This window comes from Nuphar pumila, chromosome 4 (assembly GCF_984573655.1).
Source record: "Nuphar pumila chromosome 4, dmNupPumi1.hap1.1, whole genome shotgun sequence".
NCBI classification, from domain to species: domain Eukaryota; kingdom Viridiplantae; phylum Streptophyta; class Magnoliopsida; order Nymphaeales; family Nymphaeaceae; genus Nuphar; species Nuphar pumila.
This window is the reverse complement of record NC_143252.1, coordinates 32,442,968-32,461,308: the sequence shown is the minus strand read 5'-3', so window position 1 is coordinate 32,461,308 and position 18,341 is coordinate 32,442,968. Positions and strand designations below refer to the sequence as shown.

At 38.4% G+C, this 18,341-nt stretch overlaps 1 protein-coding gene across 2 annotated transcripts; it reads right to left on the bottom strand.

Moving 5' to 3' along the window:
- Nucleotides 1-620: 620 nt before the first annotated feature.
- Nucleotides 621-16,460, bottom strand: LOC149839870 (uncharacterized). 2 transcript variants are annotated; one of them, XM_090002860.1, is made up of 7 exons: nt 16,169-16,460; nt 4,802-4,944; nt 4,636-4,686; nt 2,963-3,184; nt 2,751-2,853; nt 1,505-2,084; nt 621-860 (listed from the first exon to the last, which is right to left on the bottom strand). In XM_090002860.1, the coding sequence occupies exons 1-6, from the start codon at nt 16,252-16,254 to the stop codon at nt 1,526-1,528; spliced, it is 1,164 nt and encodes a 387-aa protein (XP_089858986.1). In that variant the 5' UTR covers nt 16,255-16,460; the 3' UTR covers nt 621-860; nt 1,505-1,525. The 2 variants fall into 2 exon arrangements, with proteins under 2 accessions (XP_089858986.1, XP_089858985.1); XM_090002859.1 differs by lacking the exon at nt 621-860 and having other exon boundaries at nt 1,091-2,084.
- Nucleotides 16,461-18,341: the final 1,881 nt, after the last annotated feature.

Here is an 18,341-nt window from a genome sequence, read left to right as displayed (position 1 = left end):
GAGAGTTGTTTTATCATGGTTGTGTCCAAAACCCGAAGTTTTACCTTGCAGGATTAATGACCCGATTCTTGTAAAGACTCCTTCACCATAAGAAAAGAAAAAGACAAAACTCCTTTCTTTTGCATTTAGCCCGCCTGCTTTTAAATTCATATGGTTATCGTGGTGGTTACTCGTATGGTTGGCGGGCCTTGCATCAAAAGGCTCAAGATGGAATCCAGCTGGTGCGTGGGAGGGAGCTGTGGTTGCTTTATCAGGATTGTGTCCTGAACACGGAGTTTCTAACTTGAAGGAGGTGAGGCGGGCCCATTAAGTGACCAGATTCTTTGTCAAGTGCCCTTCGCCATAAAAAAAAGTGACTAAAATGCCCTCATTGTTGATTTGTTTAACAAAAGAGCATACTGATGGGTAACTGGAAAAAATGTGTGGCTAAATAAAAACCCAAACGCTGGGCAGTTTTTCGTGAATACCTAATAAGTCAAGAAGCTTACTGTAAATTCATCAACTTTTTCCCACCAAATTCTAACCCCATCGCCAAGAAAAACAGCATACATCAAAACAAGTAGAAAATGAAAGATTGGCACAAAGAATAAAGGAAAGGTAACAAAAGCTAAAAAGCCTAAGACGAAGGTGGCATCTCCTTTTCAAGACACAAAAGCATGAACAGGACAGCTAACCACCAAGCCCACCAATTTAAGGGTCTTCCCAGACATGGCCCCGCAAGCAGTCAGGCAACTTTTCCAGGACTCGTCTCATATACAGAGATAATTAACGTACTGCCTACTGTCAAGTGTCAATTCTTCTCCCAGAAAGTAAGTCCCCGTAAAGGCACACGCCTTTATCCTTTCATAGGCCAATGGCGTCTAACCCATAGTCACCAGGAAATGAAATAGATATGAGAAGTGCGTATCACAAATGGAAAGTATAACACACATACAAAACAAAAACAATATGAAGTGTGGGCAAAAGCAAATAAGAAACGAGAACATAAATGTAAAACTGTATAAAACTAACATGCAAGTTTTCTGACATGATAATTGAAAAAAGTTGCAAATGGGAGAGAAGTGAGAAGAAGCCAAAGGAAAACATTAAAGAAGAAAATGAGAATAGATTTAATACAGCTTCACGCTAAAGGGAATCGAGTTTCCCATATTTTGAAACCGAGTTTCCCAAAGGTACAGTACGGTAATTCAAAAAAATATGGGTACAGGGACACGGCTAAACATATACTAAAAATATATAATATATATGCAAAATATATATTATATATTGAAAATATAATATATAATATAATATAATGTAGGACACGGCAAATGCCATGTCCAGGTACCAGTGTCGACACGGTACGGCACCCAAAGTGAATGTCGCAGTATCATAGCAAACAACCTTTTTTTTTTTTGACATCCTAAAGTCGATTAATGCCTAAATGCACCCCTCGGAAGCATGCATCAAGCGCTCAATGTTCCTCTCCAGGAACCCCGGGAAGAGGTTAAAGCCATTTATCTACCTTCTATCGGCCTTCAGCTTGTTAACTTCCATCTTTAGCAGTGGTTTTTTCATCATTTGCATTCTCTGTATGAGATTCAGCTGGAGGTGCAAAGCCTAGGAGCAAAGGACTCGGAACACTGTTGTTCTCGGTTGCTGGCTGCTTGGATGCCCATGCCCGAAGCGGTGGTTCGAACATCTTGCTAGCATCGTCAGGAGGTGGCTCATCCTCCCCAGCGAGCGCAACTAGTCCCTTCCCTTGTAGAGATGATGGCTTGTTATAGCATGCCTGCCAAAGCAAATCCATCAGCTGCCGCTCTTCCTTGGCAACCCTGAGATCATCGGGAGCCATTGAGCTGATTCCATCAATGGACCGCTGAAGAATCGGCTTCAACTTATCATCTTCGCCAGCACCGCCATTGATTGCAGCCAAGCCGCCACCTTTAATAAGCTCCAAAAGGCTACCGAGTGCGCTTTCACGTACATCTGCATCTTCGCTAGATGCTAGATGCATGATGATGCAAGGAAACCCAAGCTCAGATACCATTGTGCAGTCTGCCTTGTTCTCTTGCAGCAAGTACTGGATCAAGTTTAGGGCCTTCCTGCAAAATTCATTAGCATAAGCAAGAATCAGACAATCAACCTAAAAGGGTGAAGCACAAGGGATACAAGATAACACGTCTTAAAGGACTGGTAATTTAATAGTCTAATGCATGCATGGGGCACCAATAGTGTTTAAGATCTTTCTCGTAAATTGACAGGCACATGCATAATTCTAGTGATAGTGATGGTGACAATATGGCATACTCAGTTTTATAAAGCAATCAACCAAAACAGATCCCCAAAGATTCAACCGTTCTCTCAATGCAGCAAATAGATTTTCTAATCTTCACAATTTAAATAATCTGCTAAACAACAGAAATCCTGAGAAAATATTTGAAATATTCAAGCTCCAAGATGATGTGTTAAGACATTTTATTCCAAAATACATTCATCTTCAATTGAAATTTAACACATTTTAAATTGGTCGTTCAGGAATTTTTTAAAGTGATTACTTTCATATTTTTTCAAGCGATTACTTTCATATCTTCAATTGAAATTAATGCATTTTACGAGGTTAGCAGAAAGAAATCCTTCATTCGTAACATCCCATATAAGCATTTCACTGATTTTTTTCTGCCAGGGTAAATGATTCTATAGGTTTGTCTGACAGCAATTCCTACAAATTCTTTGTCCTTCAATTCCAGAAAGCAGAGTCAAATCTTTACCTTTGAAATTTCACACTGTCAGAGCCAAGAGCATCCTTGAGGGCAGTGTAACCACTGGCCAAGCGAAATGCAGAAACTCCTAGTTTGTTGTGACGAATCAGAGCTGAATCAAAAGAGGAGAAATAAGGTAGTTTACCACCAAAAGAACGACCAAACAAACAGTGCAACCCTGTAAAAGCAACAAAGCAGAACAGTTCTAGAAAGATACTTACAGGATATTGCACCGAGTGCCTTGGTTCGAACAGTTATATCCGGATCTGAAGAGAAGTTTAACATAAGAGGCTCTAATCCATTTGCTTCCATCACAAGTTGTTGGCTTCTAGGATTGTTTTGCACGATAGTGGTTACCACTTCTGCTGCTTTTGCTCGAATTCCAGCATGTGAATTCTTCAGGTAACCAAGCAAAGGCACTAATCCACCAACTGCATGTAGATCTGCATTCACCAAAACACAGATATCATGGCCACCTCTTACATGTAAGTATATGCATGGACCAAAATGAAAATCATCTAAATTACTCTCTATGACCTTTTTTAACTTTTTTATTTCAATAATACATATTAAAATAACTCACATATATAGAAAAGGACATGCATGCACACAAACACAGAGACGTACTTACATACCAAACACAGACATACATGTAAGCATACATACATACAAGTATTTTAATAAATCACAATTTTATCATGACATTTTCAAAGACTGAAATATACCAACAAAACACCCTACATCGAAAATATTTATTATTCATATTTATATTCATATTTTTATATTTTTTATGCTTTCTACATTGATATTTTACATAATTTTTTCTGAGAACGACTAAAGTTTTTAAAATATCGCAAGAATTTTTCCTCCCCAAGAACAAGATTTGTGACAGTGCATATAACCTTCCACAGCCAAACATGAACATGTTCACCACATATTTATACTTAATAAATTTTAAAACGGCATGGCCGTTCAAGCATTATTTGCTACCATCTTGTGCATTTGCGTACCTAAAATATGGCTAGCATATGTGTATTTACGCTTTTGCGTCAGTAAAATACTAAAATGTGAGTTCAAGCATTTATTACTACCACCTTGTGCATCTGCATTCCAAAAGACAGCTAGCATATGTGCCATTTACTCTATAAGATTAGCAAAACACCTATCGTAGTAACAAATATGTGGGACACAGTCCATATAGATTCATGGTGGAATTGTTAATGTCCACATATCGACTTGGAAGTTGGCAACCCCCTCTAATATGAATGTGCTACAATACTCTTATAGCTAACACAGAAAATGCTATCGCAAAAGCTTCAACTGTATTTCCTTTATGATGTTGAGCCTTTCTTTATTGTTATTGTTCAGACATTTTCTACTGTCAACTGTACGTACAATCTAGTTGAAAAAGCTTAGGTGGAAGTTGTATTGCTCGCAGATGCGTTCAGGAAGTTTGTTCGCTAGGAGTCACCTTTTCAACGTATTTGAGTCATGAAATTTTGGCACATTGTGGGCCATTGCTTTTTGAACCCCTTGAAAAGCCTGCTTACATGTTGCACACACATAATCTAAAACTTGTTTTCTAGTAAACAAACTATGTAGACCACATCTATAAGGTTACATCCACAAAAAATTTAACACAGACGTGAAAAAGATAGTATAGATCGGATATAAGAATGACCGCAGCAAACATGTCTTATACACATACAAAAAAAATACATGTGTGCATGTGCAAGCGTACATGTTTGTGTGTGCATGTGTGTGTCCAACACATCCAGGAAAAGTCGAGGAAGAGGAGATGCTCACCAAAGCATTTAAGAAAGAATGGAGCAATTGGGTTTCAGACCTTACAGAAAACCCGAGCTACTATACAGGAAGACAATAAAGAAATTACCATTGGCCATATCTATCGATTCAACATGCTCTTGCAGCTCATCCAACATATCTGCATGATAAAGGCATGCACCGAGTGAATACAATGTCAGCAAATGATAAAATGTTGGAGAAATGAAAAAAAATAAAATCACATTTATACAACATTCAAAATGGAGATAAATAACCTTCAATGTCAGCAGTCATGACTCCTTGAGCCTCTAAAACCTGCCCTGGAGTTTTCATAACAAGAGTAATTTCCTTCATTCTCTTGACAATATCAACTGTTTGAGCCTCCATTGCTTCCACGAACCACTTCCTATCCTCCTCACTACAAGTAATAACATTAATCAGCCAGATGAGCTCACAAACAAAACTTCGGCACAAAGATATGGTTAGTAGTCATGTTTCCATAACTGAACCAAATATCACTTAAGAGCTTAGGTTCTCAAAATGTTTCATTCAGTCAAAATTCCCACATTCACAAGAGCAATAGCCCCATAAACCATAGAAAACACAAAACTGCCCCTCAAAAAGAATAACATACCCAATACCACTTCAAAAGGGGCAGGCATTTTGGCCCACACTAATAATATTCGACATTCAAACAATCCAAAGAGCCTAAAGGCACAATACAAAAGAATCTGTGATTAAAGGACAACCTTAAAACACTGAAGGCAAAGACTGCTTGGGTGGTAGGACATAAGAATGCAATCTAATCAGATTTAAGATATGCAGACTTCTAATCTGAGAATTTAGGATCCTAACTTAACAAACAACACCTTAAATTACTCTGTTTTGAAACAACGGAAAGCTTTAGACTGTTATTCGTGCTCATTACCTAATCCTAGAGAACCAAGCACACCCTAAACTACTATATTTTCAAACAACTCAATACTTAAATTTGTCCCTTGTATCCATTAAAACTTTTTTGCAATGGTATGAATACCTCCCATTTCAATTGGTTCCTCAGTCACCATGCGACACATTAAAATTTCCTTCTGTTGGATGCAACCTACTTGATGACATTTTTGGCAAACTTCATATTAACATTTAACAATGCTACATATGATGATATCTTATTGAGTGTATAACAGGTAACATAGCTCTCAAGATATCGTCTAAAAGATGTTACATACCCACAAAGAAAAACTTGTTACTACCATATGACAGATATCGCTTGCATATTTCTAGTTTTATCCCCACGATGATCCAGGACTCTAACGTGAAGGCACGGAGGATCCATCACGTGTGGTCCATCTTTCCTTTAAACTATATACGGTTCTGCTAAGAATACTCGTGATCCATTGTATTCCACTTGTAACTATTTGTATGTGTCCGTAATTAAGGGCATATTTGTCATTCAAGTTAGAAGAGTCTTGTTATGTATTATTGTTCCCTTAGTAAGGGTATTCTAGTACATGTGAAAATATATATAAGGATCATATGTGAGACATCCACCCTAATTCTAGTGATGTCTCCTTTGCTGCTGCCATATTGTCTTTTTCCTTCTTCCTTGACTTCCTGCGGCATGAATCCCAAGGCACACATCTCATCAAATATTGTTAGGTTCATGGGCAATTACAGTTGTAGGCCCATGCATATTAAAAAACATTCCAAAATGTAGAATTAATCTTTTCAATCCTATGGCCAAAAGTTGTTCCTTACGTGGTGGCCATATGACATCTACTAAGTCACAGGGACTCAGCAAAGCAGGTGCCGCACCAGCGTCGATGCGACGTGGGTGCGGTCAACACGACCCTGGGTGCGTCGCACCCAGGGTCATTTTGTCCAATTTCCAGACGTAAAAAAAAAATGCCCGATCATAAGGTTGTTGAAAGAGGATTAGGGCAAAATCCTCTCCTCTCCTCTCCTCTCCAGTCCTCTCCTCTCCCGCGTAGCTCCGCTTGCCTCCTCTCCTCCCGATGCCTCTCAAGGGAGCTTGACACTACCTCCTCCTCTCCCTCGTCGCAGGTACCCCCTGGCTCCCTCTCGCTCTCTTAATGGGTCGACAAGGGAGGGGTCAAGCCCCTCCGTGTTTTCGGCAGGGGAGGGGCCGAGCCCCCCACCCTACTCCCTCTCGCTCTCTTGTTGGGTTGGCAGGGGAGGGGTTGATCCCCCCCTGCTCCTTCTCGCTCTCTTGTTGGGTCGGCAGGGGAGGGGCCGAGGCCCCCCTACTCCCTCTCGCTCTCTTGTTGGGTCGGCAGAGGAGGGGTCGAACCCCCCTCCCTGTTTTCCGCAGGGGAGGGGCCGAACCCCCCACCTTGCTCCCTCTCGCTCTCTTGTTGGGTCGACAGGGGAGAGGCTGAGCCCACCACTCTTCTCCCTCTCGCTCTCTTGTTGGGTCGGCAGGGGAGGGGCCGAGCCCCCCCTGCTCCCTCTAGCTCTCTTGTTGGGTTCGGTTCCCTCTTATTTCAATATATATATTTTTTATTTCAAGATAATGTTTGCATAATTGATTTAAATGTAATTATTTTTTGTGTTTTCAGGATAAAAATGACAAATAAAGGGAAAGGACTTGTGTCATCCTCATCCCCACATGTGAGTTTTGCTGCTAGTTTTGTTGAGAATTGTAGTGTGAGTGATAATATGGGGTCACTATGAGTACATGTAGATAAACTTGCAAAAACTGGAGAAGGAGGTGGTGGAAACAAGAGATTTCGATGACATGGCATTTCAGAATATAGAAAAGTTGATGAGTCAATGTGAAGACAATACAAGAAAATAGAAGAAGAATATGAGAAGAGAAAGACGATGAGTGAATCTTGTGCAATTAGTGTGTCATTTGGAAGCCACCAAGAAGATGCTGAAAAAAAAAAGTCAACGTAGGAGGTAGAGGAACAATACAAGCAACATTCAATACATATGGAAGGGAGGATATGCATAGAAAGGTAGGGAGATATTTTTATTCTAGTTCAATCTCATTTAATGCGGCTAAAAATCCTTATTGAAAAGATTTAGTAACATCTTTGGCAAATTATAATTTGAGATGCTATGTGCCTCCAAGCTCAGAAAAACTATGAACCACACTTCTTGCAGAAGAGAGGGCAAACATGGACAGGTTGCTGGAGATTAAAAAAATTTCATGGGAGCAAAATAGAGTTTCTAATGTTTTTGATAGATGAACAGATATTCAAAGGCGTCCATTGATTAATGTCATTGCTTGTTTGCTTAATGATCCAGTATTATTGAAAGCAGTTGATGCATCTGGGGAATATAAAAATGCAGAGTATTTAAAGGGGTGGTTTATAGAAGTCATAAAAGAAGTAGGTGATCAGAAAGTGGTACAAATAATTACAGACAACGTTCCAGTTTGTAAAAGTGCAGCGTTGAGTTTAGAGAGTGAGTACCCTCATATTTTTTGGACTCCCTGTGTAGCACACAGCTTAAATCTGACCCTAAAGAGCATATGTAATCCCAAAGAAGAAGAAAATTCACAAGCATATGCTTTATGTTCATAGATTGAAGATTTAGAAAGAAATGTCAAAAGCATTAGGAATTTTGTTGTTAACCACCATCATGCTAATGCTATATTTAATAGGCATTCTAACCTGAAATTGTTGAAGGTCGTTGAAACACGTTTTGCGTCCATCATTGTGATATTGAAGAGGATTAAAAAAGTGAAGAATGTTTTAGTTAGCATGATGACTGATGAAAATTAGACATTCTATCGTGCTGATGATGATATCAAAGCTCAAGAAATTAAGAAATTCATTCTTGATGATGAGTTTTGGGACAAAGTGGTATACTTCCTTCAATTTACGCCAAGGTTTTAAAACCCGTGACTCGGAACTCGACTCGTTCTTTATTGACTCGTGACTCAGCGGGTCAACTCAGTGACTCGGACCGGGTTTTGTTAACTTTTGATTTTAAAAGAAAAACAATATATAATTTGTCTCAAACCATGTTTTTCAGTAAACATATAGTCTAAAGAGTTGACAATAAAAAATTACAAGTTAAGAGTAGAAAAAGTACAAACTTCTTCATAACAAGGTCACATAGAAAGATCAAGTTACATGAAGAAACTTCTTCATAACAAGCATGTCTTTTGTATTCAATGAAGGCCCCATGTAACTGAGTCTAGAAACATACTTAAGTCTTAAACTCAAGTTTCTAAATAGAATGGTTTAGGAATTTCAGCTAAACTTCTCCATAAGACACCGTAGCTTTTGTTAGCTCTCCTTTCTAGTGACCTCACCTCATTGAGAACAACAACACATCATCTTGCATAAAAAGCCAAATTGAATTAGTTGCAACAAGGTAAAACAACAATAAGAGAATGAATCACCAGAAGAAATTCCAATTATGACCAAGGGAAATGCTGTCACATGGATACATGTACAAGATCAGCACAACTGGTAAGATATGGGTGTTTCTGTCAAAAAATAAGGATGACAGGGTACAGATTGTTATGCACAGGTGTGATACAGACTTTGTACAAAAATATATTTTTATATACAATGAAGGATATGATATGTGTTCATAAAACAACACTCAAAGGCACCCAACACCAGAACATGAAGTACAAGCCCCGATACGTGTATGCTTCACTTTTTTGTTAGATCTTTGAATCATTTTTTTGCCAATATGTTTAATCAACACATAAAGATTGATAGATTATTGTATCTTTGAACTGGTTTGTCTTGTAATTTATTATTTATTATTAAACTGTTATTTTGAAATACCCAAAAAATCAAATTTCAAATATCCCAGAACTTGGCTGAGTCAGACCGAGTCAAGGTCGAGTCAAGGCAAGCTGAGTTTACCCTGCTGGGTTGACTCGCTGGAGGGTCGAGCCGAGTCAACCAAGTCACCTAGTTGACTCAGCGAGTTTTTAAACCATGATTTACGCAACCTATTTGAGAAATGTTAAGAGAAGTTGATAAGCATGAGCTCATGTTTCAGAGAGTTTATGAAATGTGGGATAATATGATTGAAAAAATACAAGTTATAGTTTTCAAACATGAAGAAAAAAATCTTGCATTGGATGATTCCGAATTTTTTAACCATATTCATTCAATTTTAGTCAGAAGATGGGATAAGAGCAACACTCCTTTGCATTGCATGGCGCATTCTCTTAATCCAAAATATTATGCAAATAAGTGGCGGGCAGGTGGTATTGGTCGTGTCCCTCCAAATTTAGACCCAGGGCTATCAAGACATAGAAATATATGTATGATAAGACTTTTTCCAGAAGCAACAACAACAACAACTACGCCTTCATCCCAAAACAATTGGGGTCGGCGATATGAACCAAAAAAGAAAATCATTCTGGATCTTCCACATGAATCCTTCTCCTCCAATCATTTCTATCCAATGCCATGTCCTTGGTGAGGTTCAAAGCATTCATATCCTTTCCTATCATCTCCATTCATGTCTTCCTAAGCCTACCCCGACCTCTTTTAACTAATATATTTTCCCATTTCTCCATCCTTCTAATTGGAGCATTATTAGGCCTACGACGAATATGTCCAAACCACCGTAAACGATTCTCTTTCATTTTATTTTCAATGGGTGCAATGCCTACCTTCGTACGTATCTCCTTGTTCCAAATCTTATCTTTTATTGTATTTTCACACATCCATCTAAACATATGCATCTCAGCTACACTCATTTTTTGAATATGATGTCTCTTGGCAGCCCAACATTCCGTACCATATAGTAAAGCGGGCCTAATAGTCGTCCTATAAAACTTTTCCTTCAACCGCAATGGCATTCTACGATAGCACAACACTCCAGTTGCACTTTTCCATTTCATCCACCCAACCTTTATCCTATGATTTACATCTCCATCAATTTCTCCATACTTTTGAATGATAGATCACAAATATTTGAAACAATCATCCACCGATATTTCTTGCTCACCAAGCTTCACTACACTCCCATCACTACTTCATTGTTTACTAAACCGACATTCCATATATTCTGTCTTACTCTTACTCAACTTAAAACCTCTTGCTTCCAATGTATGTCTCCATAATTCTAACTTAGCATTAACCCTAGCTTTAGACTCATCAATCAAAACAATATCATCAGCAAACAACATACACCACAGCAGATTTTCTTGAATTAATCTCGTAAGCTCATCCATCACTATAGCAAATAGGAAAGAGCTTAAAGCAGATCCTTGATGTAACTCAACCGTTATAGGAAAATTGGTTGTCACCCCTCCACAAGTGCAGACATTGGTTACTACTCCTTCATACATATCTTTAATTATACTAATGTACTTGAGAGAAACACATTTCTTCATCATTGTCCACCAGAGAACGTCCTTAGGTACTCTATTGTATGCCTTCTCCAAATCAATAAAAATCATATGCAAATCTTTGTTCCTCTCTCTATTTCTCTCAATAAGTTGTCTAAGAAGATGTATAGCTTTCATAGTTGATCTTTCAGGCATAAAACCAAATTGATTCTCCGATATCATGACAATCTTCCTCAACCTAGACTCAATCACCCTCTACCAAAGTTTCATAGTATGACTTATGAGTTTTATACCACGATAGTTTGTGCAATCTTGTATATCACCCTTATTCTTATATAGAGGCACCAAAATACTCTTCCTCCACTCATTAGGCATCTTATTTGTCCGCCAAATCTTGTTAAAAAGATTTGTCAACCATTCCTCCACAAGCATATCTTTTAAATCAAGTCACACAAGAGTTTAAAAAAATTTCATCTTCGAGATTATGAGGACCGACATTATTCGCGAAAGAGGAGGATAATATAGATCCTATCATATGGTGGTCAACATTTGGATCAGAAACACCTGTTCTCTAACGTCTTGCATTAAGATTTGCTATCGCAGCCTGCTAGTTCATCTTGTTGTAAAAGAAATTGGAGCACATATTCTCAAATCCACAACATGAAGCGAAACAAACTCACCAGCAAGCGTGCAGAGTATTTAGTATATGTTCATTCAAATTTTCGACTACTTTCGCGAACCAATGATGAATACATGTACTAATTTGCTCTCTTAGTTATTTGATTATTTCTTAGTTTTTCATTTAAATATACTTGTATTGTATTTAACATTATCAAATTGGGTTTGTAATGCAGACAAGGAATATTCAAATTTTGATATGTAAACCCAAAAGAGTGTGACTTCAAGGAAGAGCATAATTTCAACATGACAAACATGGATTTAGTTGAGCTCAGTATTCCTTCTAATGATGCATTTGATGATGAAGAAGAAAATTATTAAGATTCATTACTTTATCGTCATATACATTGTAGGATATACTTTTGGTATGTAATTTAGTTCTTTTTTGCTTTACTTATTTGATTGATATTTAGGTTGATTTATGTAATTGCTTTACTTATTTGATTGTTATTTAAGTTGATATATTACATTCATGATGAATGATATTATGACAATGTTAATTGTTAAAACTTCAAAATTATATATATATATATATATATATAATTTTTTACATTTTTTCCTTGCCGCACCCAAGGTTTTTTAAAGTGCCGCACCCCCGCACCCACACCCATGTGACATAGGGCATCTACAAGTCCCATAAAGTACATAAATACAAAGGGAAACATGGATAGCTGGATCAATGTAATAGATAATAAATTAAAACATGAATATTGAAAATGAAAACCTGTCCAAATCCTAAACTAATATCTTTGCTCACCTAATGCATTATATTCTAATGTTGCATGTGCATTTCCCTGACTACCCATATTGGTCCTTGATAAGTGGCAATTAGAACCCCATAACTACGAACTAATCCACAGTGTGCAACATCTTCTAAACAGATTTTTCTTCTAGCATCTTCAGTCATAGCAATTGATTAATCAGGTCAAAACACTACTCAACTGTCATGATTATGATCAACAGTCATCATAACAGTCATTCACCCACTCTTCATGTCTTTTCCCATCCCTCTTCTCTTTTTCTTCATTGTTATGGTTATTCAGACTCTAGAATTGGAATATAAATTTGACCTACAAAAATTATGTGATTACCAATTCAGGAAATAGTATTAGCCTTGAGGTTTTAGAACACAACCCCTGAGATCTGTTTCACTGGGGACCTAGCATAGGGGGTGCAACCTCAAAAAATCAATACAAGGGCTCCAAGAGTTTTTCATAATACCTAAGACTTTTGTTTCCAATGAGTATGCAATACGAAAGGCATCACTCATCAATAAGAAGAAATTGGAAATTCTAAAAAAATTAACAATATCAGATGAAGGATCAAACGGTGGAGAACTAATTCAAGCACATTACATTAGATTTTCTTTTGGAACATTTCATAGACAAATGAGTTCATTTGCATCAAGTTACTTCAGATTTGAAGATATGCCAAAGCAAAATGTCATGTATAATTTAAGGGAGACACAATGGTTGCCAGTCGAGGAAGCGGGAGCGGGAAGTGAGGCACTTCCAAAATTTTAGGAAGCGGGAAGCGTGGGACGACTTAGGAGTGAATCAGGAAGTGTCTCAAAAGCGAACCGGAAGTGACCTAGGAGCCACACCGAAAGCGACCTAGGAAGGGAAAAAAGAGAAAAAAAAGCAAAAAAAGCAAAAAAAAATACAAAAAAATGAAAAAATAGGGGAAGCGACGAGGAAATGCGCTTCCCAAAAAATGTGCTTCCTAGCGTGTTTAGAAAGCGCGACGTTTCGTGCTTCCGAAACATGCTTCGAGAAAGCACGCTTCCCCAGTTACCTAGGCATTTTCGGTAACTCTGGGAGAAACCATGGTTGCCAGTCGAGGAAGTGGGAGCAGGAAGCGATACGGAAAGTGGAAGTGGGAAGCGAGGCACTTTCAAAATTTTAGGAAGCGGAAAGCGCGGGACGACTTAGGAGCGAATCAGGAAGCGTCTCGGAAGCTACCTAGGAAGCGAACTGGAAGCGACCTAAGAAGCAAGGGGCAAGCGAAAAAAGAGAAAAAAAAACAAAAAAAAAATAAAAATACAAAAAAATGAAAAGATGGGAGAAGCAAGGAGGAAGTGAGGGGGAAGCGAGGAGCATTCCTCCCCAAAAAAAGTGTGCTTCCCAGCGCGTTTCAGAAGCACGATGTTTCGCACTTCCGAAACGCGCTTTGGGGAAGCGGGCTTCCCCAGTTACCTAGGTGTTTCCAGTAACTCTGGGAGAAACCATTGTCCTGAATGAGATTACTTGAATGCACTTCACATAAAGCACTTTATTTGTACTTTAGCTCCACTGTACAGAAGGATAAATTAACAGCACTTTCAAAGTTTTGGCAATTCATGAAGAATGGATTACTAAACTACCAGAGATTGGCAAGCTGTAAGAATCACTAGTTCACTGAATGATGCAAAGAGAAGATTTGATTTGAAGAACAAACATTTTACCCCACATGTTGGTGGCAGTAGTTGAGCTACAAGTATGAGGAAACAAAGCAAGAAAATACCATCAGTTACAGAAATTATTAAAAGGCTCAAAAAGATAGGCATATGCTAAACAGAAACAGCTTGGAGACAATGGCATGGCTAAATCCTGACAAAAGGGTCAGATTGAGAGATCATTGTAAAAGATAAGAACTATCCTTATTGATGGTGATGCAGAAGATGACTCTGGAGGAATACAATCAAGTTTGAACCTTGAGGATAAGATTCTTAAAGATAATAAGACCCAGGTAATATCAAGATCCTATCAGGATTCCATTAGAGCCAGGGCTGTTTACGGGTATCATGGAATATCATATATTTTCCTTGCCCATTTTCTATGTCAATATAGTTTTTTTTAACGCTAAAAATTCCATTTCTCTGTTTGCATTCTGAGTATTATGATGGTTAATCACTTGATTGAAAGAGAAAATTGGGTCTAAGTTGCAAAATTTTCCAACCCAAGTTGGTTTCAACAGAGGAAAGTTTTTAACCGCCACAATGCAATGAGAAGACACTACCTAATATGGGACAGTTAGAAGCCTTAAAGGACAAATCAACACCAACTAAAAGTTCATGGTGGAGTGTCAGGATTCACTAGGACTTAGTCTAGGTTAATATCGGTTAGAAATATCATGCTGCAATGTACTTCCATCTATTTTCTCTTTTCATCAATGTATTTGTTGTATACATATGAGTTTTGCATGTCATGAAGTTCTATGAAGAATCAATTAGAGCTTTAGAGGAAGATTCCCTCTGAGAGATAAACCTACCTCATGGGAGGTTCCTCAATTTGGCGTGAAACACATACTGGCAATGATAAATGCAGGAAGATGGGGGCAAAAGAAAGAAAAGGGGAGGGGGGGGAGCAGCAAGATGAAGAAGATCAGAGACAATATTGTTGTCATGAACGTGGGCGATCAGAGTCCCGAATCTTTAACTTGCATTTTCAATTGGGAGGTAGAGATAAAAAAACAGACCAGGGAGAGCTGAATGGAGGATTGATTCCAACACCGTTCACCAGAATGGATTTTCTACTGTTTTGGAGAGGCAGATCTAACAAATTAGATGCATCCACAAAGTAATTCTACAGGTCTCAAAAGAAGATAAAGCACCAAAAGCACGTGCTTGAATTCCATTCACGGAAGAGACTCATGTATTCCAAGTATTTGAGAATGCACAAAACGTGATGCATTTCGCCCAAGGCACTTTGCATACGCTTTAACCCAATGAATAAGAGGGCCATGATGCCGCTTCAGCAAACTTACTATCTGCAGGATTGCTTGACTAACTTTGAAACGTTAGTGAACTAAGTCTAAGTTAGCCAGCAATCAGAAACCCACTCCATGGGACTGTGAATCCTTCGAAACACCGAGGCCAAATATTATTTCCCGCTGTACCAATACAACATCAAATCATATTGATAGAACTTCAATCCAATAGGAAACTGATAAGTATATTTCTCCGAAATCTCTTGGTAAATATATCGACGAGCAAAAGCAGATCCTAATCCATCCTAACAATGCAAGTGCACAATGGTAGTTCAATGTAGAAAACAAAACTAATCTATCCAAACTTGAGGGGTCCTACCCTATCAATGTAAGTGCGCGATGATAGTTCAATGTAGAAAACAAAACTAAAACCAGAAGCTATCAGCTCACAAAGTATACATCCTTCATTTCCAACTCCGATTCAAAGAAACTAATATCTTTTGTTCCATTCATTCAACTTGATTTAGTTTACTCGTTATCGACATTTCAATTAGAAAAATCTATCGTTTGCTTCCCTATATCTTATAAAGTGTAAGAAAAAGAAGAAGAAAAAAACGAGATCAAAAGACAATACATAAACAAAATGCCTTCAATCCTCGACCCAGCATACATCAAGATTCAAGAGGGGAAAAAAACAGAACCTGACATCAGTACAAGTAAGTCATTAAGAAAACAAAATGCAAGAACTAGAACAATGTGGTGATCAAAGGAAACGAAGAAAGAAAAAAGCCCAGAAATCGCCGAAACAAGCAACGAGACGGAGAATTCTCGAAATACTGAGCGTGATCGATCCGAGAACGGAACGAAAGAAAGCCCGCGATACGAATCGAATGATCATCAATCGATCGGAACCTCAAAACTCCGAATTCGCCAAGAAATTACTGAAATTATCACCGGAAAAGGATAAGCAGGGCGGAATTACCTCAGATTCCGAGGAGGACGAGTCCCGTCGGCGTGAGAGAGGCTCCATTTCAGTAATCCGTCCCACTTTGGTCCGTCTCCCGCCATTTCCGAGATCAAAAACCGATCGGCAAAGAGAAAAAAACTTACAAAAAAAAAACCCGAATAAATGAATGATCACAGCCTCTAAACTCCGAACTACCAAAGATTTTAGGAAGATTTGTCTTGAGCTCTTCGTTGAGAGAGAGAGAGAGATGCAGAGAAACTTCTAGAATAATAAAGACGAGGGAAAAGTCCACAGACTTCGAGAAGACGCTTCGGGAGGTAGCGCTCGAGGATCTTCAACCGCCGTTGATGTGCGGGTAAATAACTAACCCCATGATTCATCTAATTTACGACACTAACCCTTTCTATGTGTATGTGGCTCAACTTCGCGAGCGATAAGAATTTAATAAAACGGGAAAAGAACGGGAGCCAAATTCTCGTGAGAACGTCAGCTTTTCTCCCTTTTCTATCGGGAAAATATCCTACAAATAAATAAATAAAATATAATTAATAAAAATTTGTAAACAAGAAAAAATGGATTATAGACAGGGAAATTTTAAAACACCCTTCAAACTTTTCGTTTTGCTACCAAAAGTTCGAGAATTTGCAATTTTCTGCCAAAATTTTTATTTGGGATAATCCCAAAATATTATTTTCCATATTTAATCTTGGGAAACCCCGAGCACGGCCTAGGTGACGTCATCTCTTACCCGTTCAGGAAAATGCTAGGGACTCCAGGGCCTATATTTGCTTCATCTTGCACAAGGATGTTAACGCCTGCAGGAGTCGAACCCTCCACTGTCCGTCAAACGGCCAAAGCCCGCTCCAACTAAGCTAACCCCTTTGGATAATCTCGATTTATATATTTATTAAAATAACCATGCTACATCTTTCTCATGTGAGCTCTGTCGCTTTCTTTTTCTCTCTCTCCGTGAGTGGGTTAGGGCTGTCAATGAATAGGATCAATGTCGTGTGGGGGTCCACTTTAATCCATACATAATTAATAAACGAGTTAAGGTTGAGATATTTGTTGGGTCAGTCATTGAGGAAACCATACCCCACCATATATGATTTTCAAGTTCCTAAACCCACCCAGATAAGAACCAGTTGGATTTGGGTATCCAACCTAAATTACGCCGGGTCATGAAAATGAATCGTAAACCTAACCCATGTAATTTAAAGGGTGTTTAATATGTATATTCATGGTAAAAAATGCATTTAAAATACTCGAGTCAGTCAGGTCAGGTTGGATATCTGACACAAACCTGACCGGTTGATACATGACAATTTCAAATATCGCCAATATTTGTCACTTCCCAAGACCCACTGATTCAATCCAGTTTATGCTTCAACTGGTATGTGGATCTTATAGTGAAGTTCTGGATTGGGTTAGGATGTGAGCTTTTGCGGTACGGGGTACTCGATCAGCAAATCAGGTACTTAAATAGGATTCCATCTGAGAAAAAGTAAAATGGACCTTGTTTGACCAGATTTTCTCAGATCCAATCCTGTTTACTTACCTGATTCTGGCCTGGATATATATATAGACCTGACCGTATTTGTTGTGGATCCAACCCAGATTTGGATCTGTAAGCATATCTGTATATGTGAACCACCAAAAAGAATCGCATGCATGCTGCATTGAACTATCATTTTCTCAGATCCAATCCCTACGTTGGAAGGTTTTGGTGGAAGTTGGTTTGTGAGTGGTGGTTTCAGATTAATCAAGTAATTGAGCTATCATTTTCTATTTTATTTTTTTATGATGAAAAACCCTTGCCAAAGCAAGGGAAAACCACAGGTGGGGCCCCACGACAACCCTGCCTTACATGGTCCACCTCTGAAAGCAACGCTCATGTGCCAGCGGGGTTTGATCCGGGGTCTTCAACTCAACACGTTCACAACCACCCCCACGCTGGTATCTATCATTTTCTATTAAATGATGAAAAGAAAAGGAGAAATACAGTCAAATACTCAAAAATATTACGTAAAGCATCAATAAATAAAAAGTAAATGTAAAGAGCAAGACCCAATCTTGTGGGGACTTAAATTGGTCTTTGCATCTTTTTATTTTTCTTGAAGAAATTAATAATCGGCAGCTAAACGTGTATTGTCTGTGCACGTGTATGCGTGTTCCCAAGATGTAAAGG

Coding starts and splice junctions, on each gene's coding strand:
- LOC149839870 (XM_090002860.1), bottom strand. CDS start 16,254: ATGGCGGGAGACGGACCAAAGTGGGACGGATTACTGAAATGGAGCCTC. Junction 4,945..16,168: donor CGTCCTCCTCGGAATCTGAG/GTAATTCCGCCC, acceptor TATTACTTGTAG/TGAGGAGGATAGGAAGTGGT. Junction 2,085..2,750: donor GACAGTGTGAAATTTCAAAG/GTAAAGATTTGA, acceptor TGAATTTTGCAG/GAAGGCCCTAAACTTGATCC.